General features: G+C 56.7%; 4 protein-coding genes across 12 annotated transcripts; 2 read left to right on the top strand and 2 right to left on the bottom strand.

The window, feature by feature from the left end:
• Positions 1-2,824: 2,824 nt before the first annotated feature.
• On the bottom strand, positions 2,825-5,706 carry MUL1 (mitochondrial E3 ubiquitin protein ligase 1). Its single transcript, XM_030019192.2, has 4 exons — positions 5,542-5,706; positions 5,342-5,429; positions 4,978-5,098; positions 2,825-4,174 (listed from the first exon to the last, which is right to left on the bottom strand). Exons 1-4 carry the CDS (start codon positions 5,659-5,661, stop codon positions 3,445-3,447), a joined length of 1,059 nt encoding a protein of 352 aa, XP_029875052.1. The 5' UTR covers positions 5,662-5,706; the 3' UTR covers positions 2,825-3,444.
• A 1,273-nt stretch (positions 5,707-6,979) lies between these two features.
• FAM43B (family with sequence similarity 43 member B) lies at positions 6,980-8,640 on the bottom strand. The gene has a single exon (XM_030019057.1). It carries the CDS (start codon positions 8,121-8,123, stop codon positions 7,224-7,226), a length of 900 nt encoding a protein of 299 aa, XP_029874917.1. The 5' UTR covers positions 8,124-8,640; the 3' UTR covers positions 6,980-7,223.
• A 611-nt stretch (positions 8,641-9,251) lies between these two features.
• Positions 9,252-13,600, top strand: CDA (cytidine deaminase). Of its 9 annotated transcripts, XM_030019064.2 has the most exons (7): positions 9,279-9,694; positions 10,004-10,090; positions 10,729-10,889; positions 11,245-11,297; positions 11,648-11,759; positions 11,956-12,082; positions 12,753-13,600. In XM_030019064.2, exons 3-7 carry the CDS (start codon positions 10,786-10,788, stop codon positions 12,864-12,866), a joined length of 510 nt encoding a protein of 169 aa, XP_029874924.1. In that variant the 5' UTR covers positions 9,279-9,694; positions 10,004-10,090; positions 10,729-10,785; the 3' UTR covers positions 12,867-13,600. The 9 variants fall into 9 exon arrangements, with proteins under 9 accessions (XP_029874923.1, XP_029874921.1, XP_029874918.1 ...); XM_030019058.2 differs by lacking the exon at positions 10,004-10,090 and having other exon boundaries at positions 9,271-9,694; XM_030019066.2 differs by lacking the exon at positions 10,004-10,090 and having other exon boundaries at positions 10,737-10,889.
• Positions 13,601-15,165: 1,565 nt separating this feature from the next.
• Positions 15,166-26,087, top strand: PINK1 (PTEN induced kinase 1). The gene is made up of 8 exons (XM_030018639.2): positions 15,166-15,502; positions 16,995-17,306; positions 18,301-18,404; positions 20,422-20,604; positions 21,512-21,675; positions 22,930-23,057; positions 24,171-24,407; positions 24,826-26,087. The coding sequence occupies exons 1-8, from the start codon at positions 15,197-15,199 to the stop codon at positions 25,084-25,086; spliced, it is 1,695 nt and encodes a 564-aa protein (XP_029874499.1). The 5' UTR covers positions 15,166-15,196; the 3' UTR covers positions 25,087-26,087.
• Positions 26,088-26,392: the final 305 nt, after the last annotated feature.

The raw sequence follows: 26,392 nt of genomic DNA, 5'->3' as shown, positions 1-26,392 counted from the left end.
AGTGCCCCAAGCTGCCCCGCAGCATCCCTGGGGAGCCCGGGGCTGCCCTATAGCAACCCCCGGTGAGCCCAGAGCTGCCCCACAGCACTTCTGGGGGGCCTGGAGCTGCCCCACAGCATCTCTGGGGAGCCCGGAGCTGCCCCACAGCACTTCTGGGGAGCCCGGGGCCGCGCCACAGCATCCCCCGGCGAGCCTAGGCTGCCCCACAGCACTTCTGGGGAGCCCAGAGCTGCCCCGCAGCACTTCTGGGGAGCATGGAGCCGCCCCGCAGCATCCCTGGGGGGCCTGGAGCTGCCCCGCAGCATCCCCCGGCCAGCCTAGGCTGCCCCACAGCACTTCTGGGGAGCCTGGGGCTGCCCTACAGCAACCCCCAGCGAGCCCAGAGCTGGCCCACAACACTTCTGGGGAGCCTGGAGCCGCCCCACAGCACTTCTGGGGAGCCTGGAGCTGCCCCGCAGCACTTCTGGGGAGCCTGGAGCCGCCCTGCAGCATCCCTGGGGAGCCCGAGGCTGCCCTATAGCAACCCCCGGTGAGTCCAGAGCTGCCCCACGGCATCCCTGGGGAACCTAGGCTGCCCCACAACCACATCTGGGGAGCTCAGAGCTGCTCCGCAGCATTCCTGCTGGGCCTAGAGCTGCCCCACGGCATCCCTGGGAAGTCCAGGCTGCCCCACAGCAGCCCCGGAGAGCTCAGCGGCTGTCCCCAGGGAGCGTGGGCTCAGCCCCACGTCCGCCCTGCAGATCCCAGCAGGAATGAGCCGTCACGGGGCCTCTGGCACTTTGTGGGGGGCTGCAAGGCGGGGAGTCGGTCCGGGCGCGCTTGGCTGTTGGTGCCCAGGACGTGTCCCTGCACAAGCCTTTCCCGGGGGACTGCGGGAGGGCTTTTGGGTCGCTGCGAGCTTTCCACTGGGTTTTCACCACAGTGTTGCCGCAGCGGCGTGGGTCATCGGAGTTATTGCCTGGCAAAGGAAGCCAGCCCGGCCAAGGGGCGATGGGAAGGTTGGGGCTACCATTTCGGGGAAGACTGCAGCTATGTGGGGGGTTCAGGCATCCCTGCTGCATCCCCTGCCAAGCAAAGTGGGGGGACAGTGGGGAACGGCAGCAAAAAAACCCGTTTGTGCAAGGCTGGGTTACAACATCTGCGCCAGCGGATTTCTCCGGAAGCAGGAGCCCGGCTTGTTTTGGGGCCAAGCAGGACAGAGGCACGGGAAGGACAGGGTGCCCTGCGACACCGGGGCCAGGGCACGCTGCCCCGGGGCTTCTCTTATCTCCAAAATCCCTCGTTTGCTGAAATCCTCAGCTCCCGGAGAGCGAGCCCCTCTCCCGCGCACCCCCGCACACCCCCGAGCTGTCAGCTCCTTACATAAGGTTGCGTCTACGCCCAAGATATCACGGGGGAAAGCTTGAAAACAGGAGGCGAAAGGTAACGGGGAAAGCTCAGCCCCCCCAAAAGTGTATTTTTAGGCTTTTCGTGATGGCTCCGTTCCCCAGGCAAAACACCAAGGCTCGAGGCCACATCCTGCACCTGGCTGCCCGAGGGGAGGTGACCTCCCCGCTGTCCCTGTCGAGGGGACGAGGCTTTTTGGGGTGCTTGGTCCCCAGGAAACCGCAGCTGGGGAGGGAAAGGCAAAGCCTTGTTAGGGTACAGGGAGTGATGGGCAGTAACACCCCCCCCCCCCCTCAAAAAAAGCCTCTAAATATGATTTTTACAGCAGAAAATTGCTTTTAAGGAAAGGGGCTGGGGTCTCAGCTGGTCCGGATCTTAAATCCACACTCTTGGGAAGACGGCGGCATTTGGTGTGGGGTTTGGCAGACCCGATCAGCTGGGGAAAGCCTTGGGGGTTTCTTGGTGTTTCTTTTTTTCCCCACGGTGCCGATAAAAGGAGATTTTATTTTCTGGCAGCAGCAGAAGGGCGTGAAGGGCAAGGCAGGGCGATAACGGCGGGGAGAGGAAGGACGCCTCTGCCAGCGAGCTGGATTCTGGCTTTTCCCGCTGGGATTCTGGCTTTTCCCGCTGGCAGGCAAGCAGGCAGGCTCGCTGCGGCGGGCAGCCACCGCCATCTACAGCCGGCGGGCGGGCTGGATGCGGCCCTTCCCGGCGCTGAGGCTGCCCAAGCCCCCGCTCCTGGGGCCAGCGGGGAAATTAAACCGGTGCCATACAACCGAAGCGGCCTTCGGACGCTGCCCGGCCCAGGCTAGTTAATGTTTAACGAGGAAACAACTGGTTTCCTTGTTAAATTCACCATTTTTCCTGGTAGTCGATGGAAAACTATTTCTTTTTAAATGTGCTGGGGCAGGGGGAGTTCTCGGAGGGGGGGACGCGAGCGGTTCTGCCTGCCCGCAGGCATTGGAGAGAGCACGGGGTCTTCCCCCAAATCCCATTCCAGGCTCCCAAACCAGGGGCTCCCCCGCCCCGCCCCGCCCCTGTGTTTCTCTAATTGCAAACTCGATGCCCTCCACAGCAAACGTTAATTGAAGTTCATTAATTGGGTTCGTTAACCCTCTCGGGTGCAGTTACTGTACGTGATTTATGGCAAAATGGGGGAGGCAGGGAAGGGAATTTTCCTTTTCTGTGTGAAAGTTTGGGGGTTTGGTACCGCTCTGCGTTACAGAGGAGGGGACAGCAGTGTCTGTCCCGACTGGTGTCGGATTCAGCGGAGAGGGATGGGATCCCACCCCCCTCTTACTCCCCCCCTCGACCACCGCTCAGGGTGATTCACATTCCTCCGGCGTTCACCAGCGCAGCATGTACGCCCCAGGGAGCGCAGAAGGGCAGCAGACCCCGTCACCCCCCCTCAGGGTCACGTAACGATGCGAGACAAATGCACTTTTCAATCTGATTTATTACTTGACGTCCCATTTTCTATCCCAGCTCAAGCCAAGTGCAGAAATCGGCCGCAGCATTTTCACCTCCCTGTTTTCGCGTCCTGGCATGATACGGTCAAAAACCGATTTCGCGGATGATCACAAAATCAGCTGCGTTCACACAAACCCCCCTACAAGCTCTCTGAAAGCCCACCCTGCTCCGTCGGTCCCCAGAACCAGGTGACAGCATCGTCTAAATCCTGCAGCCTCTGAGAAGCTGTAATACACCTTTTCCCCCCCCCCCCCCCAGTGTTTTATAAGCCGGGTATTTCAGTAAACCATGACACAAACCCCGAGAGTCCGACTGTTTACAGAAGAGCTTGAAACTGCGTCTCCCAGCTGAGCGCCGCACCCTTTGCGAGGACTCCTCGTCTCCCACCCCGAAAACCTCCGGAATGCGACGTGAGCCCTGATCAGCTGGACCGTCGCCTTCTAAACCCGGCTCTGTGCCCCAGTCAAAGCACCCCACTCGCTCAAGCTCCCTCCCCTTCCCCCAAATCAACCACCCAAGCAGCGAGGCGAGAAAAACCCTTTGCGAGAGGCAGCTTTAACACCAAAAGCTCCCCCCGGCCACAGAAATTTAACTGTTGTATAAGGGAACCACCCTGGAGATGGCCTGCCTGCAGATCGGGCACCGTTTGGGCTCGGGGAGAGCCTGGTAGCACTCGCTGCAAGAGCAAACGTGCCCACACTCCAGGAAGACGCAGGATTTGGTGTTGCTCAAGCAGACGACGCAGGCGTTTTTGAGCGTCTCTCCACCCTCCGCGTTCATTTCGTGCATCAGGCGCTCCTGGGCCTGCCGGAATTCATCCTGCATTTGCTTGAGGTGCCGCCTCTCTCGGTGATGCCGGTATTGCTTCCGTAAGACAAAGAAGAGGACGGCGCAGGTGGCGAAGCCGAAAATGACGGTCAGGATTTTCCAAAACCGGACGTTCGATTCTTGTTTCTGCAGCAAGGTGTGGAAATCCACGCTGCTCAGGTAGTAGGGCATGCCTTGCTTGGGGGGCTGCAGCTTGATCATGGTGTTATCGAGGACCAGCTCTCCCACCCCTGTCAGCGCCGTGCCCACCTTCAGCATCTGCTCCGTCTCCTGAATGCCCTTCGGGCGCTCTCCGCTGATGTAGTGGCCGATGACGTCGGTGAAGGACTGGACGGAGGGATGAAATTTCTCGTACACCGTCTCCAGGCTGAGCTCAGCAGCGTCCAGCGGCTTCATCACCCTGACGGTGACACCGGTGCCTTCCTCCTGAGGGACCAGGTCGAAGGGGGTGGTGTTAGTTCTCTGGTGGATGATCTTCTCATAGTCGTTCCTGGGGAAGGAGAAGGGGATAAAGCAAACACAAGCGTTAGTGCTTCCCCCGAGGCTGGCAGGGAAACACCGCGTGGGCTGATCTGCTGATTTTGGGGACTGCCAGATGTCCCCTGCCCTGAGCGAAGTTTATTTGGATGAGACTCTGTGGAGAGCGGCGCCTTTCCCCTCAGGGAGGCTCGCCGCCCTCATCTCAACGCTTCCGCAGTTCCCGCGGAAGCAGCGCAGGCTTCCACCGTCACCAGGAGAGCGCTTTGGCCCACCTAATTCCCCCTCCTCTCCCCGTGCTGTTCCCGGCTGCCAGAAACCGCCCTGCGAGGAGAAGCACTGCCTGTCACACGTGCAAATTTGGTAAGCGTTATCCGCATAGGTGAGGCTCAAAGAGTGTCGCCGTGTTCTTGTTTCAGCAGCTCTTGCGGGCCAGGCTGCTCTCGGGACCGTCCTCAGGTCCCCTGGGTGTGGGTATCACCCAAATCCAACCGAATTTCTGTTTTGAAGGTGGTGTTTTGCTTGGGAAATATCATCCCGTGGTCACCTCCACAGCAACAATGTGGGGCTGCTGATAAATGTTCTGCCCACGTTGGGTTACTCTATGTGCTCGTCCCCTATAGCCCCTATATGAACTCTGAAAGGCTACGGCCCTGAAAAGAGCCAAACGTGCCCCGTTCCAGCAGCTGTAACGGGGCCACTGTGGGGTCCGGGTCTGGAGCATTTCTGGGCCTGAAGTCATTTCAGCATCTCAGGGCCTCCAAGGGCACCTCAGCCGGTCTGAAAGCTGGACGTTCGTGGGCGCCGGGCACGTACCAGAGGTGGGTTGTTCGGTTCCACACCATTTTATGCTCCTGCAGCGTCAGCCTCTGAACGACGCCCTTGCAGTTCTCCACAAACTGGCTGCTCAGGGTCTCCTTAACAGACCGCACCACGCCTGAAAGACAAATCCAAAGCACACGCGTGAGGTGCTCGTTAATTTTCTGCTCCATTTCTTATGGCATACAGCGGGTACGGGCAGTATCTGAACGAGATGGGGGGGCTGAAGAGGCTGCCTGACAGGGAGGAGATGAGCTGCTGGGAGCAGAACCGCGGGGCTGGGGATGAAACCCAGCCGGCGAGGGGGCAGCCGGGGTGAGGATACACCCCCACCGCCCCGGCTTTTAGGCCTTGCCCCTACCTTCGATGACCGCGTAGGGGACGCAGCGTCCCGGCGCCTCCAGCAGCACCGCCCGCAGGTCTCCGTCCAGCCGGACCCTCCTGGCGCCCTGCGGGGAAGAAACGGAGGCCGCGGTTCAACCGACGGCACCAGGCCGCGGTGCGGGCCGGGGCCCCTGCGCGACACCCCCCTCCCCCGCCCCGGGGGCCCGTCGCACCCACCTCGAGGCCGCGGGCGACGCGGGCCTTCTGCCGGTAGACGGAGTAGACCAGGGCGGTGAGGGCGGTGCTGGCGACCAGCAGCACGGCCTGCGCGGCCGAGGGCCGCCCGCCGCCCTCCATCGCCGCCGCCGCCGCGCCGTTACCGCGGCAACCGCCCGCCGGCGCCGAGTGATGACGTACCCCGCGACGCTCTGGCAGCCGGCACCGCCATACCATAGAGACGCGGTCCGCCAGGGCCGCCGCTCCGGGAAGGGGCGGGGGGGGGGCCAACGAGGGACGAAGGGCGCAGAGCCCCCCCCCCACACCTCCAAGGCTTTGCTGGGGGGGCCGGGGGAGCCCAAATCCCAGCCCTACAGGGCCTGGGAACGGGGAGGTGTGTCAGATCCCGGCTCCACGGGGCCTTAGCGAGGGTAAATCCCAGCCCCGGCGCTTTGGGGGGGGGGGGGGAGGACAGATCCCAGCCCCCCCCCGCCCCGGGTCTTGGAGGGGAGACTAAGCTCCAGCCCCACAGGGCCTTGGGGCGGGGGGGATTAGCCCAAATCCCCCTCAGGATCTTGGTAGCGGAGCCCAGATCCTAATACCCCCAGTGCCCCCTCCTCTTCCCAGGGGCCTTGGCGGGGGGTGAGGGGGGGGCAGCCCAAATCCCAGCCCCCTGCAGAGCTTGGGGATGCCAAGCCAAAGCCTATCCCCCCTAGGCCTAGGGGGGGGGGGGGATATCTGCGCAAACCCCAGCCCTATAGCACCTGGGGGGGAGGTGTTTGCACCCCCTCCGCAGGGTGGGGGGCAGCAGCACCCCACGGCCCCGAAGGGCCCCCCCCCCGCCACTGCGAGGACACGGCTCAGCACGGGGCCTGCGGGGACGCAGCCCCCAGCCCCATTTTGTTGGGTCTTTCTCCCACACCCCATACAGGGCCACGGCCCAGGCTGGCAGGTCCCTGTGCTGGGGACACACACACAAGACCCTTCCCCCCCCCCCAGCTTATGCCCTTGCTGTTGTTTATTCTGGGAAAGCAGCAAAAAGGGAGGGGAAAAAAATAGTAATTTTTTGAAAATTATTGATCTTCAGGGCCTCGGCGCTGCTTATGGGGTGGGCAGTGGGGGCTGCAGGCAAAAGCCCCGCTCTTTGCCGGGGGGCTGAGGGACCAAAGCCCCATCGCAGCCTCCCCAGCGCGGGCGGCCTTGTGCCACCCCCCCAGCTCTATATTTAAAAAACCAAGTTGCCATGACTACACAGAGCGGCTCTCGCCAGCCCTTGGTGCCGCAGGAAGGGTGCAGAAAGCGCAGGGGACCCCGCAGCCCCCCTCTGCCCCCCCCTCCCGGTTTGGCTTCCCTTGCGAGGGGTAAATTTGGTATAAATCCCCCCCAATTGCCTCGGTGCCGAGCTTAACTCTTCCTCTCCCGTTTGCCAGGGCTCGGTCCAGGTGAGACACAGGCGCCGTTACACCGCAGAAAACACACATTAACTTTATTATGGCTGCCGCGGAGGAGGCACGAGAACAGGTTCAGGGGCGGGGGCCGGGGCGGGGGGGGTCCCCGGGGTGCAAACCCACCCCCCCCCAGGGGTCTTCCTTGCAAACGAAGCCACCGTCTTGTCCAGATTTGTCCCCGAGGCGGGTCCGACTTCGGCTTGGGGCGCGGGGAGGGCACCTCGTCCCCAAACCGGGGTGACCCACCGCTGCGGCTCAGCACGCCGGGGGCCGGGGGCCGCGCAGGCTGCATCCCCGCATCTCCCTGGCCAGCCGCAGCACGGCGGCTCGCTCGCCGGGGCCGCCGTCCCCTCGGGGTGCCCCGGTGCCGAAGGCCTCCTCCTCCTCCTCCTCCAGGATGGAGCTGAGTCGGGGGGCACAGCGGGCCCTCTCGGCGGGCGGGCGGTAGGGACACTTGGCGTTGAGCAGCCGGCGGAGGGGCACCAAGGGGACGATGGCGTCGCCCAGGAGCTGCTGCTGGACGTGGCGGAAATCGTTCTGCCTTTTGAGGCGCTTGAACTCGTTGAAGGCGGAGGCGGAGGTCTGGTAGAGGAGCAGGGCCATGGCGCGAGCCTTGTCGGCTTTGGAGACCAGGACGGCGTGGCAGCGCAGCACCACCGCCTTGTTCTTCACCTGGTGCCGGTAAACCCAGGCGAAGACTTTGGGGTGCCGGCGGTCGGCGGCGCAGTAAGTGATGCGGTGCAGGAGGTACGCGTGGCCCGGCCGGCGGGCTCCCTTCTCGCAGGGGGTCATACGGATGCCTTGGGGTCCCAACGTCAGCTTCATCTTGGCCCCGCCGGCCCCCGCGTCGCTCTTAGCCCAGATCTTGCCCACCGCCTCCTCCGTGCAGCCCTCGCCCTTGGCGTGCAGGGTGACGGCGTTGCCCAGGTACCGCACCGTGTACGTCGGGTCCTCCTTATTCAGCTCCACTTTCTGGCGTTTGCCGCGGAAGACGCTGCCCAGCCGTTCGAGCGGGCAGTCGGGCAGGAGGTCCGGGCAGGAGCGCAGGAAGCCGGCCAGCAACGCGGCGTAGCTCAGCCCCGGCCCCAGGCTCTTGCCTTTGCACTTACGTTCATTTTCCACCAGCACGAACTTGCTCCGGCGCCAGGGCAGCATCTCCGCTCGGCCGAGGGGCCCCCCCCCGGGCCACCCCGCGCGCCTCCGCTAATCCCGGCCCTGCCGCGACGGTTCCCCACCGACCCACTTGCGAGCAGAAAGACACCCCCCACCGCCGCCACCACCACCACCACCAACAACCCCCGGACCCCAAAGCTGGCTGGGGGGTGTCCCCACACCCCCCCACCCCGGGGGGTGGGGTGGTGGGGAGGGAAGAGCCCCTACCCCAGCACAGCGGGATGCAGCTGCCGTACGCGATGCCGTCTGCCCGGGGAGGATGCGAAACCGCTCGGCCGAGGAGCCGCCGTGCTCCGGCTGCCGCTCGCGCTTGCTGCGGGAACGGTGGCTGCGGGGATGCAGCTAGCTCTCCGTGGGCTGCTCCACCTCCCCGCGACGCCGCGTCGCCCCGGCCTCGAGCACGCGGGGAGCCGCCGGCGGACACCCCCCGCCGCCGTGCACGCCGCCGGATGCGCGTTCGCTTCGTGCTCGGGCAGGGAAAGAAAGATGCTGGGAAAATCAAGGATTCCTCCCACCACACCCCCCCCCTCCATCACCACCAGCCGTGCAGCGACCAGATCCACCCCACCCCCCCCAGGACCAAAGCCCACCTGCGTGGCGGGAAATTAGGGCAGGATGCGGGGGGGGGTGATTTTTGGGAGGGTCGGATGTCGGCTCCTGACCCTGGCGTGAGAAAAGATGGGGGGGGGGGGGGGAGTCCCCCAAACCTGAGTGTTGCACGAGGGAGTGCACTGGGGTTCGCAGATCCTGCGGGTTTGCTGGTGGTTTTTGCTCCAGAAACCCTATTTTTTCCCCATTATTTCCAAGCCAGCCAGACCTCCCTGCTGCTCCTCTTGGGCTGAGCTTTTGGCTTTTAACCTGTTGCTTTTAGCTCTGGCCAAGGCCCCGGGCTGGCTTCTTTCCAGGGAAAATGAAATGGGGGGGACTTTTGGGGAGCATGCGGGATCCCTGTGAGATTTCAGCTCCACAGTGGAGTCTGAGCTTGTTCAGGATTCAGCTCCTTTGGCTCAAACCCTAATTTCCACCTTTTTTTTTATCACCTGGGGCTTCTTGCGGATGCAGCAGGGGGACCCCCCCGGGCTCAGGGACCCACAAAGATGCTCCAGCTGCCTTGGGATTGAAAAATGGGGAGGAAAAAGGGGTAAAATAACAGCACATGCCCCCAGTTTTAGTCCATTTGGGGAGGAAAACCCAAGCGGGGTGTTGCAGGGAGTGGGAAGCCATTTCCCAGCAGCTTCCCAGCTTTTCTACGGTTTGAGCAAAGCAACTGCAACCTTAAAATAGCTGCTTCGCAGGCAGGCAGCACCGTCCCCGCTCCTCTCGCTGCCATGGCCTCGGCAGCCTCGTAGGTTTTTGCAGCCAAAATAATAAAAAAATGCATGAGTTTGTGTGGTTTTCGGCTTTTCTGCTGCAGCTTGGGGTGTGTGGTTTGCTCCCGGCGCGAGGATAGTTTCGGGGAGGTGGCAATTAATGAATTAGCGCAAATGCGGAAGGTTTCTATCCACACCAGCCTCTGTCTCTCATTATTTCTGTCCTCACCCTCATCGGCAGAGGTAAGGACTCTATTTAATTGCTCGCTGTTCATATTGACGAGGCATGTTTAAACCCTCCTTGAAAGCTCCCACACTATTTAGGAGGGGGGTCCCCTTGCTCTGGTCTGCTCCCGCGGTGCCTCCCACCAGCTGCCCTGGGGCCGGTTTTCCTTTTCTTTCCCAGGTTTTGGGGGGATCGTGCCGCGTAACAGGGTGGGGGCCACAGGAGCACCTGTGGCTCATTTTAGATGGGAAAATAACCGGGGTTTGCGCTTTGAAAGCTGAACAAAGGGCTCTGAGCTGATTCAGTGCTGCTAATCCTTCCTCTAGCTGCTTGTTGCCTTGACTGACTGCCCTTGCACGTAGCTGTCATCATTAGGTTCCAGGGTGAACGAACACCCACACAGTGCAAAGAAGGTGGGTCGCCCAGTTATCCCCTGGGACAATACTGATCTCCGTGTCCCGGCTTTGATTTCTTGGGGTGCCTGTGGTCCTCTCACTGCCCCACGCTGCGTTCTCAGCTCCGGGCATTTACACCACACATTGGCTGCTGCCAATTCGGGTGCTGCGTCCCAGCCTGTCGTGGCTTGTCAGCAGCGACCCAGCGGCAAGATTTGCTGGCAAAACCGGCGGGTAAGGTCAAAATCCTCCCAAAATCCAGCGAACTGGGCAAAAAATCCCAGTGATAAATCAATGGGGGCCGTGACACCCATCCTTGCAGCCATTAAATGGGGCATTAAGCTCTTCCAGCGAGGGGAAAAAAAGAGATATCTTTAATTCAAGAGCAATTTGCTGATCAGCCTGGCATCCTGGGAGCCCTTTACCCCACGTGGGCTGATTCCCACGGAAGCACCAGCTGAACCGAATTTGGGCTCGGGTGGCACGAGGGCATCCCAACACGGGCTTTTATCGCTTCTGACTTCAACCAGCTTTCCTGGCTGCTTGGCAGCTGGTAGTTAGACAACCCGGGAAAATGTGAGATAGAGAGAGAGATATATGTATATATATTATTTTTTCTGTTTTCAATCAAATTAATTTATCTCTTTTGATCTCAGCTGATCAGGAGCTGTTGTTCCCCGCCTCCCCCGCTGCCCCCCGCCAGGAATGATTTAATGACATTTTCCTGTGGAGCCGCGCAACCAGTTTTCAACCGGGGAGGAAAAAACCACCGAGGCGGTGGCGGAAAAACGCTCTGCCGGGACAGAAAAAGGAGGAGGTAAAAGAAAACAACCAAAAAAAAGGAGAAATTGGAAAAAATGAGACAGCAGGCAGGGAGGGGATGCGGGCCCCCTGAGCCCGATGCTTTGGGGGTCAGGGCTGTCCCCCAGGGATGCTTCCTGGCATTCGGCTGCACGCCAGGGCGTTATCCCGGCGGGGCCGGCCAGCCTATTTTCCAGGCGAGGAAATATTTAACTGCGGCGTCAGCAAGCAGGGCAGGCGGGTGCAGGCATGGAGGGCGACGGCCAGCACCCGGCCCCCACTGCCCCCCCAGACCGACCCCACGGCGAGCGCCTGCAGCTCCTGCTGCGCCGCAGCCGGGAGGCCAAAAACTGTGCCTATTGCCCCTACAGCCGCTTCCCAGTGGGCGCCGCGCTGCTCACCGCCGGCGGGGAGATCTTCTCCGGTAAGCTGGGGCCGTGCGACCCCCCTCTTGGGTTTTGGGGGTCCCCACTGCAACCCTTTGGCCATGCACAGGGGTGCAGCGGGGTCAGCATGGGGTGCTGGGGTCCCCGTCGTCCCCTCCCAGCTGCTTCTTGGCAGCCGTCACCCCTGAGCGAGCCAAAGATCGCGGCGGATGGGAAAATACAGGAAATAAATAGGGGAAGCGGGGAACGCGTTGGTGAGAGCCTGGGATCAGGCGGTGCACACCGAAAAATGGCTTTTTTTTTGCAAATCACCTAAAAAAAAATATCGCCTGGAGGGAAGCCGGCGGGGTTCGGGGTGGCTGAGCGGGTGCCGGGGTCTTCCCCGCAGGGTGCAACGTGGAGAATGCCTGCTACAGCCTGGGGGTGTGCGCCGAGCGCACCGCCATCCAGAAGGCCATCTCGGAGGGACACACCAGCTTCAGGGCCATGGCCATCACCAGGTAAGGGTACGCTGAGAGCCGGCACGGTGAGGGATGGGCAGAGGGGGGGGCAGCGGGAAAACCCTTGGTGCGCCCAAGGGGCAGCTTCTGCTGCAGCAGCCCGAGTGTTTTTTTGGGGGAGGCAGGTTTTTGCATGTTTTTTTGGAGGAAGTGGGGGGAAAATCTACCATGGCTCCGTGCTTACTGGTGCGTGAAGGTCTTCTGCAGATGTTCCCCCCGCTCCTCTGACCGTAAGACCGAACTCTGTGCCCTTCTCCTCTGGCAGTGACATGGGGGACCACTTCATCACGCCTTGCGGTGCCTGCAGACAAGTGATGAGAGAGGTGATGGCTTGCGCGGGGGCCCCGCGTCTCCTGACCCCAGGCATCTCCCCCCGAAACACCCAGAGGTGCAAAGAGGGGTGGGGGGTGTTGCAGCCTCCTGACCCCAGGCGCAGGGCTGGCTCCGGGTTCCTCAAGTTGCACTATCCACTGGGAAAGGGGTATCGCTCCCTGTCCCACGGGAGCGGGTGCCCGGTGGTAATCCATTAACTCGCCCTCCCCAGGGGGTTTTATTCCTCCCGGGAGCTGCTGGGTGCAGAGTTTGGCCCCAGGGCCACCGCAACAGCTCTTGCAAGCCTGAAAACAGGGGTTTTTCCTGCAAAATCCAAGCTCCACTCAGAGCCCATCCCGCTCTCGCTTCCCTCCTCCCCACAGGCACCCTGGCACCCGCAGCCCATTTTTGGGTGGTTAATATTTAACTGGTCGCAGGACTCAGCTTGAAGGCTGGATTCGGCAGGTTCAGAGGTACCAGGGCTCACCCTGGGGGGGCAAAACCACAGGATCTGAGCCCAAAATCCCCGCTGGGGGAGGTGATGCTGAAAAGCCGCCCCAAAATACATGTAATAAAGGGGGATGCTCCCCGTGAACCCGGGTAAAAAGAGGACTATTTGAGTAATTTGAGGAAGAAGCACAGGTTTTGCATTGGGCACTTCTCCCCCCTCTTCTCCTCTAGTTCGGCACAGACTGGGACATCTACCTGACCAAAGCGGACGGCACCTATATCGTCAAGAGGCTGGAGGAGCTGCTGCCGCTCTCCTTCGGACCCGAGGACCTGAAGAAGGTGTGAGCAGCGTGGCCACCGCCGGCCTTTGCCCTTTCGCAGCAGGGGAGAGAACGGTTTTCCCCAATTTTCCCAGCGTGTAAGCGGCTTTTTGGGGACGATGCAATGGGAAATGTGTTTATAGTGTTAAGTTACCCACTCCTCTCGCTCATATTCTGATTCAGCGCTGATTTGCAGATGCTGGCCCCACCTTACCCCAGGGAAATGGAGAAATTAAATCACAGAAATTCCTTCTTACTAGAAAAAAAAGTGTCCAGATATCACTGTAGGCGAGAGGGGACTTCACAGATGGAGAAGGGTTTGATGCACGGCTCAAGCTTGGGCTTGTTGGTACAGAAACCACTCCGGAATAATGCAAAATTATTGCTTGGGAAAATGCTGAATTCTTCAGTTCTAAATTTGAAGCAAAAAGGAAAGGCTCCATCAACCCCAGCAGCTATTTATAAGCCAATTCAGATTAGGCGATTTACCGGAACTGGACAGTTATCACGCTGAGCGTGTCCTTTGCTCATTTCTCTCTGGCTTGTTTTCTTTGCTTTTATTCCGTTTGTGGGGATGAAGAGGGAGAGGAGTTTTTGAGGGTTTCTGGAGAGTTTTCCGTCTCCAGAGTAGTGCCGTTTGCTGATTGTAATATTAATTTAACGATGCACAATGAAAAACAAATGCGCTCCATTTCCCAACCGGCGCTGGGTCGGGCATTACTGCCTATGCCCAAGCAAAATAAAAGCACTCCCGATTTATTTCCTGTAGGTGCAGCAAACGATGAATCACAGGGAACGGGAAGCGGGGCCCTAGGGCTGCCCTGCTGCCGGGTACGGCAGGAGGGTCCTGGCTGTGCAGGACGCTGCGTGGCCCACGGCGTGGCCAGGGCAGTGCTGCCCACACGGCCAGCACCCTCCTGCCCTGCCTGACCCTGCAGAGGCCGTGTCCAGCTGCGTCCCGGGCTGTCCCCTGCGTTGCACTGGGCCGTGCCCTGCTCCTCGCCCTGCGGCGCGCCGTGCACAAGCCATGCCCAGGGCAGGGCTCTGCTCCATGGTGTGCCGTGCACCGGGCTGCACCCTGGCTCCACGCAAGCCATGCCCAGGGTAGTGCCCTGCTGTGCACTGCCTATGCCCCCCCGTGCACCCGTTTGTGCCCTGCTGCGTGCGTCAGGCTGTGCCCTGGCCGCGCACAAGCCATGCCCAGGGTAGTGCTCTGCTGGTGCCACGCTCCATGCCCTGCCGCGCACTGGGCTGTGCCCTGCTCCGTGCCCTGCTGTGTGTTGGGCCGTGCACAAGCCGTGCCCAGGGTAGTGCCCTGCTGTGCGCTGCCTATGCCCCGCCGTGCACCCGTTTGTGCCCTGCTGCGTGCGTCAGGCTGTGCCCTGGCCACACACAAGCCGTGCCCAGGGTAGTGCTCTGCTGGTGCCACGCTCCGTACCCTGCCGCGCACTGGGCTGTGCCCTGCTCCGTGCCCTGCTGTGTGTTGGGCCGTGCACAAGCCGTGCCCAGGGTAGTGCCCTGCCGTGCGCTGCCTATGCCCCCCCGTGCACCCGTTTGTGCCCTGCTGCGTGTGTCAGGCTGTGCCCTGGCCACGCACAAGCCGTGCCCCGCTCCGTGCCCTGCCATGCACTGGGCTGTGCCCTGCTCCGTGCCCTGCGGCGCGCCGGGCCGTGCACAAGCCATGCCCAGGGCAGGGCTCTGCTCCATGGCGGGCTGTGCACTGGGCTGTGCTCTGGCTCCATGCAAGCCATGCCCAGGGTAGTGCCCTGCTCCGTGCCCTGCTGTGCACTGCCTATGCCCCACCGTGCACCCGTTTGTGCCCTGCTGCGTGCGTCAGGCTGTGCCCTGGCCGCGCACAAGCCATGGCCAGGGTAGTGCCCTGCTGGTGCCACGCTCCGTGCCCTGCCGCGCACTGGGCTGTGCCCTGCTCCGTGCCCTGCTGTGTGTTGGGCCGTGCACAAGCCGTGCCCAGGGTAGTGCCCTGCTGTGCGCTGCCTATGCCCCCCCGTGCACCCGTTTGTGCCCTGCTGCGTGCGTCAGGCTGTGCCCTGGCCGCGCACAAGCCGTGCCCAGGGTAGTGCCCTGCTCCGTGCCCTGCTGTGCACTGGCTATGCCCCGCCGTGCCCCCGTTCGTGCCCCGCCGTGCCCCGGCCGTGCTCTCCGCGTTGCACCGGGCCGTGCTTTTTGCTCCCCGCCCGCCTCGCGCCCTGCCCGCCGCGCGCCCCCGGCAGGGACGGAGCCGGGGCGGCGGGGCGGGGAGAGAGAGGGGGCGTGGCGCCCCCGCCGCGCGCCGGTGACGCCCCGCCGCGCGGCCCCGCCCCCGGAGCCCGTTGCTCTGAGGAGAAGGCGGCCGCCATGGCGGTGCGGCTGCTGCTGGCTCGGGCCCTGCGCCTGCTGCCGCGTTGCCGTCTGCCCCGCGCCCCCCGGCCCGACCCCCGGCCCGAGCCTCGGGCCGAGCCTCCGCCCTCGCCACGGCGGCCCTGGCTCTCCTGGCTGCCGGCCGCCCGCCGCCTCCTCTCGCGCGGGCCGGCCGGCGGGCTGGCGACCGTGGCGCGGCGGGGCCGCGGCGGGGTCTGCCTGGCGCTGGCCGTGGCGCTGGGGCTGGTGGAGCCGCGCCTGGAGGAGCAGCGACGGGCCGAGGCGGCGTGCCGCCACATCCAGGTGCGGCGTCCCCTCGGGGCCGGGAGGCTGCTGCGGGACCCCCAGGCCCGGGCCTCCCTCTGGGGAGCCCCTCGGGCACCCTCCGTGAAGGGGAGGGGGGGGTCCTTGCTGTGGGGGGGCCCATCAAGACACCCTCCGTGAAGGGGAAAGCGGGGCCCTTGCTGTGGGGAGCCCCTCAGACAGCCCCCAGAATGGCACAGGGGATTCTTGCTGTGGGGAGGCCCTCAGGTACACCTCCCCATCTGCCCCCAAGGAAGGTCGAGCAGCCCTGCTAGGAGCAGCCCCACAGACGCCTCTTCGTCCCCAAAAATAGGTACTGGGGAAGCCTCTCGGTCGGCAGCCCCTCACCACCTTAAAGCAGGTACCAGGGGGTGTCCTCGCTGTGGGGAGGCCCCCGCTCCCTGTCCCCACACAAAGGGAGGGGTCACGGCCCTGGTGATGGGCATCTTGTGTCCCAGGAGGCTGGCGTCGAGCCGCAGGGTCCGTCCCCTCTCCCCAAGGCAGACGGGGGCCGGTGAGGCTGGGCCAGGCCACGCTGGCAGGGCACCGCGGACAGACGGTGCTGAACATATCTCATGGGTAAAAATAGACCTTTGGTGTTCAGACCCAGCTGCCACCTGTCCCACTAACCAGCAGACAAACACGTTCTCACGGAGGTTCTGCCTTTCCCTGAAGTTTCTCAGGATGCTTTCTGTCCCTTGCCCTGGCTGGGTAGTTAAATTGGCTGTCTTCCCCCTTCCACCATCCCTGAATCTGTGTCCCTTTGCCACGGGGCACATCCCTTGGGCCGCCACTGGCACGTCGGGGTTGCAGCTCACGGAGAAGTGCACTTGGTTGTATCGGTCCAGGTGACAGCTGTGGCACCACCAGGCCTGCAGGATCGTGAGCGCTGTGGTTAAACTCCAGAACAATTCTCCTGTGCTTTGTTTTCTCTTGTCCCTTTTGATTTCCTCCCCCAGCTTTCTTCCATCACCTATTCACTCCTCCTCGAACCAACCAACCCTCATACTCGGCTGCCACAAAAGCTCAGGGCATTGTTTTTCCATCTGTTGTTGCTCTTAATTGGATTTTCTTTTAAATGCTATTTGCCCGATTTATTTGTGGACAGGGAGAAAAGTGTAATAGTGCATCTCTTTCTAGAAGTATTTAGTTAGACTTGTCTTTACAAAGCATATTTATGTTCTAGATTAGCGAATGACTCCCCCCTCCCCATTCCTCTTCTTCCTGTGCATCTCAGCGCCCTCGGAAAGGACACCTTTAGTAAAGACTGGTTTAGGGGCAATTTGTTTCAGACAAAAAGATATGGTCTGCAAATTATTTTCCCTACGGTTACAGTGATTTGAGCCTAATGGTTAGAGCCCGATTGTGGCTTTAAGGTTGGACCAACCCAATGGGATGCGTCATACCGCTTAAACAGTAAGGGAGTTCTCCATTGGGAAGTCTTGAATAACTGAGTGGGTTTTTTATCTTTGTCTTTTCTTACTCCTTTCAGACAGTGTTTGCTGGAAAGAACAAGCCGCAGAAAGATCCCCTGAGTTCCTTCCGCTGGCAGGGCTTCAAGCTGGAAGAATATCTCATTGGCCAACCCATCGGGAAGGGCTGCAGCGCTGCTGTGTATGAAGCAGCTATTCCTTTTTCTCGCGATCGTCAGGGTCGTGCGGAGAGCAGCCGTTTCGCAGGGCAGGGGCCAGCCGTGCAGCGGGATTGTGGCTCGCCTTCACAGGTGGCTGAAGAGGAGTCTGTAGAGAAACACCAACCGAAAGAGGCTTTTCCGTTAGCTATCAAAATGATGTGGAACATTTCGGTAAGGAGTCAGCTCTTGATCTCCTTGTCTGTCGCTGGGAAAGTCCGTCTGAAATGTTTAACGCTTAAGTGTTGAAAGCGCTAATTATGTAGCACACGATGAGCGTGTCAAAACAAAGCTGTTGATATGTGACATGGGAGATGTTGATTGTTAGCGAACAGTCCCAGAGCAAGGTAATTAGCATTCATCATTCTTCCAGAATCAGCACTGAGAGCTGCTGGTGGTGGTGGAGTTGTTGGTTTTGGAGGTGATGCTTTTGGAAGACAAGCTTTTCTGAAGCTGGCTGTAATGCTAAGGTATAAGAATGGGAAAGCCACTGCTGCCAGTGCTTTAGGAATGCGTGTCCTTGTCCGTGTCAGGACAGAGATAGATTTTCTTCCGCAAAGTGCGACCGAGGTGTGAGTCAGTGGTCACAGGGGGTGGGGCAGTAACCTGCGTGCTGGGTCGCCTTGCCATGAAGTGAACGGGCGAGATCTGCGGTAGTGTTTCCCAGCCCAGGTGACTCTCTGATGATCCAAGCCCTCAATGTGGCTATTCCACACTGAAAAAAATCCACGTGGCTTTTCACATTGAAGAGGTTTTGTGGCACTTGATGCAACAAGTGTGTGTTCTAAGAGAGTCTTCCAAAACACTAACATCTGAAATCCCTTGGGCTCCCGAAACACTCTGGGTGTTCAGCTGTGGGCTTTGCCAGTCCAGGTTTTAAGGTTGAAAATGAGTGTTAACATACAGCTCAGCGTGCTAGCAGTCGAGGGTGCATTTGAAGAGACAAACGGATTTCTTTTCTGCAAGCAAAGGCCTTGCCACGTCCCTTGGTAAATTCTTTAAGTAGTTAATTGCCTTCCCCGATTTTGAAAGGAGAGAAGGGAGTCCCTTCAATCTAGTCTCAGTTCATCTAACTCCAGATACAGTGCCAGCATCAGGATTATCTGCTTTTGGTCTGTATTGAGGCTGGATGATCTTAAACCAACGTGGTGTGTAATTGCTGTTGCAGGCTGGTTCATCAAGTGAAGCCATCCTCGATGCTATGGGCCGAGAGCTCGTTCCAGCCACGAGGCTTGCCTTAGCCGGAGAATATGGAGCTGTCTCTGGCCACAGGTACGGTCGCTATGGCAATGGCGGCAGTTCTCAAATGGTGACGCGCTAATTTTATCCATCAATTAATTTTGCAGCAGATCTGTACTGTTAAGAAGATGGCCAGAGGTTTCTATAATAGATCCTGAAAGTAGATAAAACAAAGCCTTGGGATTATTAATGGCTCAGGAAGCGTGTGCATATGTTTTGTCTAAATGACAGTGCCTTCGGAAGTGCTGCATGCCTTGAATGTCACGCAGGGATGGGCTGCTGGCTGCCTTGGGGATTTTTCTCCAGCATGCTTTTCTCCGGTACAGTTAGGAAACCGCGTAGCGATACCGCTGTTCAAATAGCGATTTAACACAGTCTTGTTTACTCTGAGGAGCAGATTGTGGCGCGGCTTGTTGGCGTGCAGGGAATACCTACAGCTAAACCATAGTGGTTTGGATGGCGTAGTCCAGAAGGGTGTCGGAAGGGTACGCCAATAACCGGGGACCAGTTGGGGTCCTGCCAGCGGTCTGATGGGTGACTGTGGCCAGGCACTTCCGTGCCCCATGCCTTAGTTTCCCCATGTGTAAAATGTGTTGATATCTGCAGAGTTGAAGGCTGGGAGGAGCTACTTCTGATTAAACATCATTTAATTGTGCATCGTGGTGCTTTTTAATTACAGAAGTACACGCCTACAATCGGTAACAATTTGACCATATTAAACATCAAACAATTTGACTGTAATACAGTTTGACTGTACTATTTTAGAACTGGTTTGGTTGTAAAATGGGTGTGGGGCAGGGAGGTGGAACGTGTTCTTTCTGGTGCAGGGAAACTGGCAAGAAAGAAAAAGGAAAAGGGTTCGGTTCCCACTCTTTCACCCGAGTGAGAAGTGAGCAAACAGCATGAAGGTGGAAAATTGCACGGAAACTTTTAAATGATCTCGAGTTAGCTATCTTTTTGTTCAAAAATGCCTCTTTTTGTTCGATTTGAAACAATGGAGTCTGCAGTCCAGATTGTCTGATTTAAATTTCAAATACATCTCAGCTGCTGATACAAATGAATAATGAATGCTGTGTGGTACTTCTAGCTAAGAACGCAACAGAGCAGCCAAAGGGGTATTTGACATTCAGGGGATGAGAGGGGAGAGAGATCTGTTTTGCAGATAGAGATTGGTAATGTGCCTTTCATTGTAGTGAGTGCTTCCTGCCTGTGCCATAAAAGAGGGGGTCTAAACTGATAAGCCTAGTGTGAAGCTGACCTTTATTTTATGTCTAACAAAGTAGCTGTGCATGTTTTTTTTTTTCTCTAAAGCTGTTGTTGCAGTCCTTTGCGAACCAAGAAGCAGCCTGTGACTAGTTCTGCCTTTGTTAGCAGCATGGAAGGGCTAGTAGGGTTTGAATAAACTGAAAGGCTGCATGTTACATGTAAGGGTTTGCAGCAAAGCTTCGTTTGCAGCGCAGGTCAAGCGCCTGTATTTTGTGTTTGGCCATCGTGTGTAGGGAAATCCAGTTACAACAGAGTCCTTCTGACAGCCACAGATGAAGTCTTGGTCTGTGTAGCCTCCGCTGGTGTGTCAGCAGCCGGCACTGCCTTGATGACGGTTCACTTTGCTGCGGGAAGCCCCAGAGTAGATTCTGAACTCTGGGGAAAGTGCTGGGACCTGCCTGCTGCTGCGGTGGACCCGCTCAGGCTGTGGGTGCTCTGCATCAATGTGGGAAACGCCGGGCTGAGGCGTGGGTTCGGAAGTTGGCTGTGAGGGCGGGGAGGTTGCTGTCGGTGTTCTTTCTAACCAAATGGTTTCCAGGATGTGAATGTTTGAATATTTGCTTAATGTGGAGTCCTGTAATCTGTACTGGGTGGCCTTAATGCTGTCTCAAATAAGGTTTTCACTGCAGAATAAACGTGTTTGCACACTGCTTTGGAACCCTTTGGTGGGGAGGACGGGCCATATTAATGAGAATTAATTCCAGAAATGAGAGAGATGTGTCTGTGATGAATCAGACCTGACCAGGAGACTGCTGTAATCTGTGTTGCCTATACTTTTGCACAGAAAACCTGTCCTTGGGAGGAAGAAGTTGCAGCCTCATCCAAATATAATCCAGGTGATCCGAGCATTCACGTCCTCTGTCCCTTTGCTGCCCGGAGCCTTCACAGACTATCCCGATGTTCTTCCGTTAAGCCTGAATCCCAGAGGGATCGGTCACAGCCGCACACTCTTCTTGGTGATGAAGAAGTAGGTAGAGAGAAGTTTGTTATGTGACTTGGGCTTTTTGTGACACTGCCCAGCGGGGCTGCGTATTCTGCTGCTACACAGGTCCTTTCAAGGATTTGGCCTCAGCTGCTGCCAAAAAGCAGAGTATGCTCTTGGAAACGCCTCCTAAGACCCGTTCCAAGTCCTTGAGATTTTACCTCTCGTTTGACAATGAAGACAAGCTGTTCTTTTTAGTAATTACCCCAAATTAAAGTAAGAAATGTGGAGCTTGTCCCCATTTGTCTGCCCTTCTAAGGCTGAACTTCAACCCTAGTCTGAACGCACTGCTACAGACAGAGTAGAATCGGTAACAAGATTTATTAGTGCTTGGCATCTCTGGCTTTCTCAGTTGGGTTTTGGTTTTGAATGGGTATTGCTGTGGCACTGACATAAAAGCACCTTCTGGTTCCCAACCTTTTGTTCTGCCTGCATCTGGAGAAGTGCTCTGTCCTCTCTGTATTTCAAGAATATATTCTTTCTCCTGATGAGCACATCTCCTCATTTTGCTCGTACAATCTGCATTATTAATCTGCCTCCTCTTTCATGCAAAATACAACACTGGTACCTAAAAACATGGACGAATGACTGCTGTATAGCTGGAGCCCCTCGCCGTGCTGTTTAAGAGGCTTATTTTATTTGCAGTTGTTGAACTCGGGCGAGGGCGCTGAAAATTCAGTGGTGGGTGTTGTTGCAAAACAGAGGATTTGAGAATAGCAGACAGGGGAGCGGTGTCAGGTTGAGGTTGGGAGGTGGGAAGGCATCGTGGAGGTCAGGAAGAATTTGGTACATACAAGCGTGCCAAACATCCCCAGCCAGCCAGCGCTGAGGTTGAACAGCGAGCGATAAGCTTCCAGGATGCTAATTCAGAGGTTTTCCTTGTTATGACTAGTTATCCGTGCACGCTGCGCCAGTATCTGAGGGAGAGCAGTCCGGATGTTTGTCTCTCCACGATGATGATTTTACAGCTCTTGGAAGGCGTGGACCATCTTGTTCGACATGGAATAGCGCACAGAGACCTGAAGTCTGACAACATACTGGTTGAATTTGATTCTGGTATGTAGATTGCTGAGTATAAATGCCAATTAAGTGACACACAGAAGTGTGGGGAAGTCCTACCCAGGCGTGCGTTTAGGGGAGAAATGAGCATTGAACCCTTTGAAGAATCTCGGGTTTAGTTTTTAGGTTATCGCTTGCTGTCACTGCAGCACCGGGGAAGTCATTTATCCTGTCTGTGCCTCAGGTTGTGGATCATTAAAACGGACTCGAAAGCAGCATTGTGCTGTAATCAGATGGAGAGGCGCAGCATATTGCTAATGTGATGCATTGCACAAGCACAGCAAACGTTGGCTGGAGCAGATGGGCATAGATTAATGCCTCATTTGTGACGCTGGAGGTGCCTTTGCTTTAGGCTCTTGGGTCTTGTTGTCTCTCAGTAGCCAAATAGCATGGGGCGGTTCTTAAAATCCCACCTCTTGGTCAGGTTAATAGTGCTGCACCCTGGGATGATGAAACTTTGGCTGGAATGCAAGGGAACCAACAGTGTTAAAGCCAAAAGCAGCGTTTTCGTTGGCTTGTTCTCCTGTCAGCCTCTCTAACTGAGATTTTAATTACCTGGGTTCTTTTTCGGCGTAATTGCGATTCAAATGGGCAGGAAACAATAGCAGGCAGCCAGATCTGTGTAATTAAAGGTCTTGGTACAGCAGCCGTGGAAGGTTTTCAGCAGTACTAATGCCATCCTTTTTTTCATGAAGGAAAAGCTTCTCTGGAGTTATCCTGAATGCAGTTAGGAATGATCTTAAGCATTGATTTTTCTGTATCAGAGTCCGGAGAAGTAATGATTCTACTTTGCAACGCTTGACTTGTCATCAGGACAAGGACTGTTAACTAATGCAAAGTTTCTCCAGCCTTTTGCTATAGCTAAGTATATATCTGTATGTCGACAGCTTTTGCTGAAGGTAAAAACAAAGGGGAAAAAAATGAATATATTCCTTCACTGTGGAGGAGTCCCTAACCTTAAGTGTCCTCATTTTTACGGTATCCATGATATTTTGTCAGACACACGTCCCATGGGGAGAAGTAACGTCCTCTAAAGAGGAAATAGAAGAATGAGTTTTGCTTTAATAAAACTGGTATTTCACCTAAGAATACAGAGGCAAAGCAGGAAAACAGCGTGCGGTTGTGCTGATTCCTGGGGGGTATTGAGATTGATCCAGAAGACTGTCTCTGGTGTTCATGTGATGTGGTGGCTAATGGAGCCAGGTCCTCTTGAACTGAACGCTAACTCTGCTAGCCCCGTGTCGTTTGCAGCTGGCTGCCCCTGGTTGGTGATCACGGACTTCGGTTGCTGTTTGGCAGATGAAAACATCGGCTTGAGGCTGCCTTTGACCAGCTCTTACGTGGATCGGGGTGGCAACGGCTGTCTTATGGCACCCGAGGTAAATCCCCCTGTAGTAATGGTTTGTGTTGCTGGTTGTCTGCTTGTCCTGCTGTCAGGACTAAAAAGTTTCAGCCCCAGCTGTGGTGCACGCTATGATAGGAACTTGAAAAAGAGTGGGATTAGGTCTAGAAGCAGTGGAGGGCATGCGTGCACGTCACTTTGCTGTCATTTGGCGCTGAACCTTCCCCCACGTGCACGCGCCAGTACTTGCTTATGTGGTCTCTGCTGGTGTGTGTACACAGTAATACCTGCTGAAAGCCTCTGCAATCAGATCGATCGTTTTCTACCCCTTTCCGCTCATTGACGTAACTCGGTCGTACGAGACAGTAACCGTAGCTGATTACCGCCTAACTAATCTCGGCCTACACTCTGTCCTGGAGACCTGTGTCCCATAAAGCGGCGTCGGAGGTCCGTGTCCTAACTTGAGTTACGCTTGCTAAACATCTCTGCGTTAATAAAAAAAGTCCTTTTTGGACCTGTGCTGAGCACTTGTCGAGCAGACACCTTGAGCTCTCAAAGGTGAAACGTAATCAGTCAGGGTTATGAGGCAGAATTGACCTTTCCTGCAAAAAGTTTGCTCTTCAGTCTTTTTTCAGGCCCCTTTCTGTGTAGCTATTAAAGAAGTTTACGCAGCAGTCCTTGTGTTGCGACAGTAGTTTTTGGTTGAAGTTCAGGGTGGTTGTGAAGTTATTGACAGTTCCTTTTTATTTCTCTGATGATAACCATAATAAAAGCAAAGACACCCTTAACTGTCTGCTTGACCTGGAGCACCTTGCCTTGCATTGCTTAAGTGCCGGTGCAGCATTGGTTGTTCATCCGCCTGTCTCCTGCCTGTCTAAAATCCCAGTGTGAAATCTGTGAATGCTGGTTGGGGCAACGACTAAAGCCTAGGCGCAGTGACCGGACTCCTCCCAGTGTCCTGGTGAGCTGAGCAGTGTCTAGAGCATGCCAATAGGGAATATTTACACCAGAAGTTTAGATGAAGCCTAGCTTTGGTTTCAGCCTCTCTCTGTTTATGACAGTGGAAATGCTGACTCGACCCTTGAAAATGAGTTTTAGCACAGAGCCCACGCTAGAGGTGTTTATTTGAACATCCCCATCTCTGTGACAGGTGATCACAGCATCGCCTGGTCCGGGCACAGTGATCAATTACAGCAAAGCCGATGCTTGGGCTGTTGGAGCGATCGCCTATGAAATCCTTGGCTTGGCCAATCCTTTCTATGGCCACGGGGAGTCGACTTTGGAAAGCAGAAGTTACCGGGAAGACCAGCTGCCAAGCCTGCCCGATCACGTGCCCCTTGAGGTGAAGCAGGTGATAAAGATGCTACTTCAGAGGGATCCCGACAAGGTAAGAAACTGTTGTCTTGAAGAAGTCATCTGACTGGTCTGTGGGAGTATTGTTTGTAGATCATTTCACCATGGAGGGCTACGGGTGCAGGACTGTAATCCGGATACTACTGCAGTCTAGATAACGGTCAAAGACAACCAAAAAGTCTTTGCTGAAGTACAGTGCTGCCTCTCACATGCAGCACTGAATAGTTTCAGGGATTTCAGCAGATGTTTGTGTCGAGGACTGGACCTTGAATTGGGAGGGGTTGCATGCAGTTGCCTGGTGTTAATTGTCACAAAGAGCTTTTTAATTCATGGGGACTGTGCGGTGCCTTAGAGGAGGCCTGGGGGACTTTTGGCAGCATAGATGCTACATGCTAGTGATGTGATCCGAGTGCAGCAGGATCGGCTAATCTTCTCTCTCCTTCCTTTTGCAGAGATTGTCTGCTAGAGTTGCTGCTAACGTGCTTCACCTAAGCCTCTGGGGTGAAAGCGTTCTGGTGTCCAAGACCCTGAAACCCGACCAGATGATTGCCTGGCTTCTCTGCCAGTCTGCGGCTGCTTTGCTCACGGACAGACTGGTGGATAAAAGCCGCGTAGAAACCAAAATGAAGATGTGCTTTTTGGCCAACCTTGAGTATGAAGACCTCTGGGCAGCAATATTCCTGTTGCTGGCCTGGAGGAGCCGGTCTGGGTGAAAAGCACCATCATTTGGGACACGACCGTGCGATAGATAAACGGCACTTTCTAAAGGCACATAGGAATCTGTCTTTTCTTTCTGCCTGCAGTCCTGTAGTGCTTTAGGGAACAAACCTGCAGGCCTGTGTTAACTCTAGCAATTGTTAGTACACGCTGCTTTTGTCTCTCTGCTAGAGGAAATGCCGTTGCTTCATTACTCTCTTGGTGTGAGGGTGCGCGGACCTTGCAGGTGTCCTGAGGTATGTGCTTGGTTTTGCTCACATTTGGGAATGCTTAATCGACTTCTAAGTCGTGTGTTGAATGAAGCAAGTTCCCTTTCAGAAGAGGGGGTGTGTGGGAGGAGGCACTGTCTAGCTGCTCTTTACGCGGAAGCGTCATGAATTCAAACAATACGCTGAGAAAGCCGAGCTGACGAAGGGACGGGCGATCTTTCTTTTCTTAGGGGGAAAAAAACCAGCAGTGGTCTTAAGATGATATCCCTCTGCAGCCACAGACAGATCTTGCTATAAAATGACAGCCTAAAAGCCTCCTAGTGAGGTGCTGCCTGGTAACGTGAGCGTCAGGAGCTGCTCGCTTCTTACGATAATGCACCATTAAATGCCTCGTTAGTTGTACGCAAAATAGCGGAAGTGCAGTCAGCTCAAAACCTTCTTATGTTTGTTTCTTGACTGTAGTAGTTGTGCAGTGACTGCTGCCATGGGGTCCGAGGCAGAGTCAAACTGCGTCCAGTTAGGGATAATACTGCAAAAGAAATAGGGCTGAGCAGCAGTGCCCGCTTAAAGAGTTTGGTGTGATGCTCTTCTGTTTTACCTACCTGTTTTCTCTGTTGAACAATGAAGTAATATCCTTTGGTCGGGGAGGATAGGAGACATCGATGTTTGCACAGCAACAGTCATGTTTATGAAAACATCATATGATTTCTTGTCTGTAATTGTGTTTAGAGGAACTTGGGGAGAAAGTTGTTTACGCCTGTTGCACAATAAATTGAAGATTAAGCTCTGCTGCTGAGTGGGTTCTCTCAATCTAGTTCATCGCTGTTTGTCAGATCTAGGCTTTAGGCTGTGGAGGCCTAGGCGGCAACGTAGCCCTGGTTCGGTGGCGTCTTAAAAGATTGTTCGGCTCTTTCCAGAGCTGTCTGAGGAACGCGTTATTTTATTCCACCAAGTGGAGTTTCCCGAAGAGGAGCGGACCTTGCTGAATGGTAAATTGCTGTCTGCTCCTGCAGTTTCCGGGTCGATGACATTGTGTGTTAACTGGCTGATATCCCTAATTGTCACACAGCAACGTGCCGTCAAGGTCTTGTAG

Source organism: Aquila chrysaetos, chromosome 6 (genome assembly GCF_900496995.4).
Source record: "Aquila chrysaetos chrysaetos chromosome 6, bAquChr1.4, whole genome shotgun sequence".
Classification (NCBI taxonomy): domain Eukaryota; kingdom Metazoa; phylum Chordata; class Aves; order Accipitriformes; family Accipitridae; genus Aquila; species Aquila chrysaetos.
Note: the sequence above shows the minus strand (reverse complement) of the source record. Positions and strands in the feature narration are given on the sequence as shown.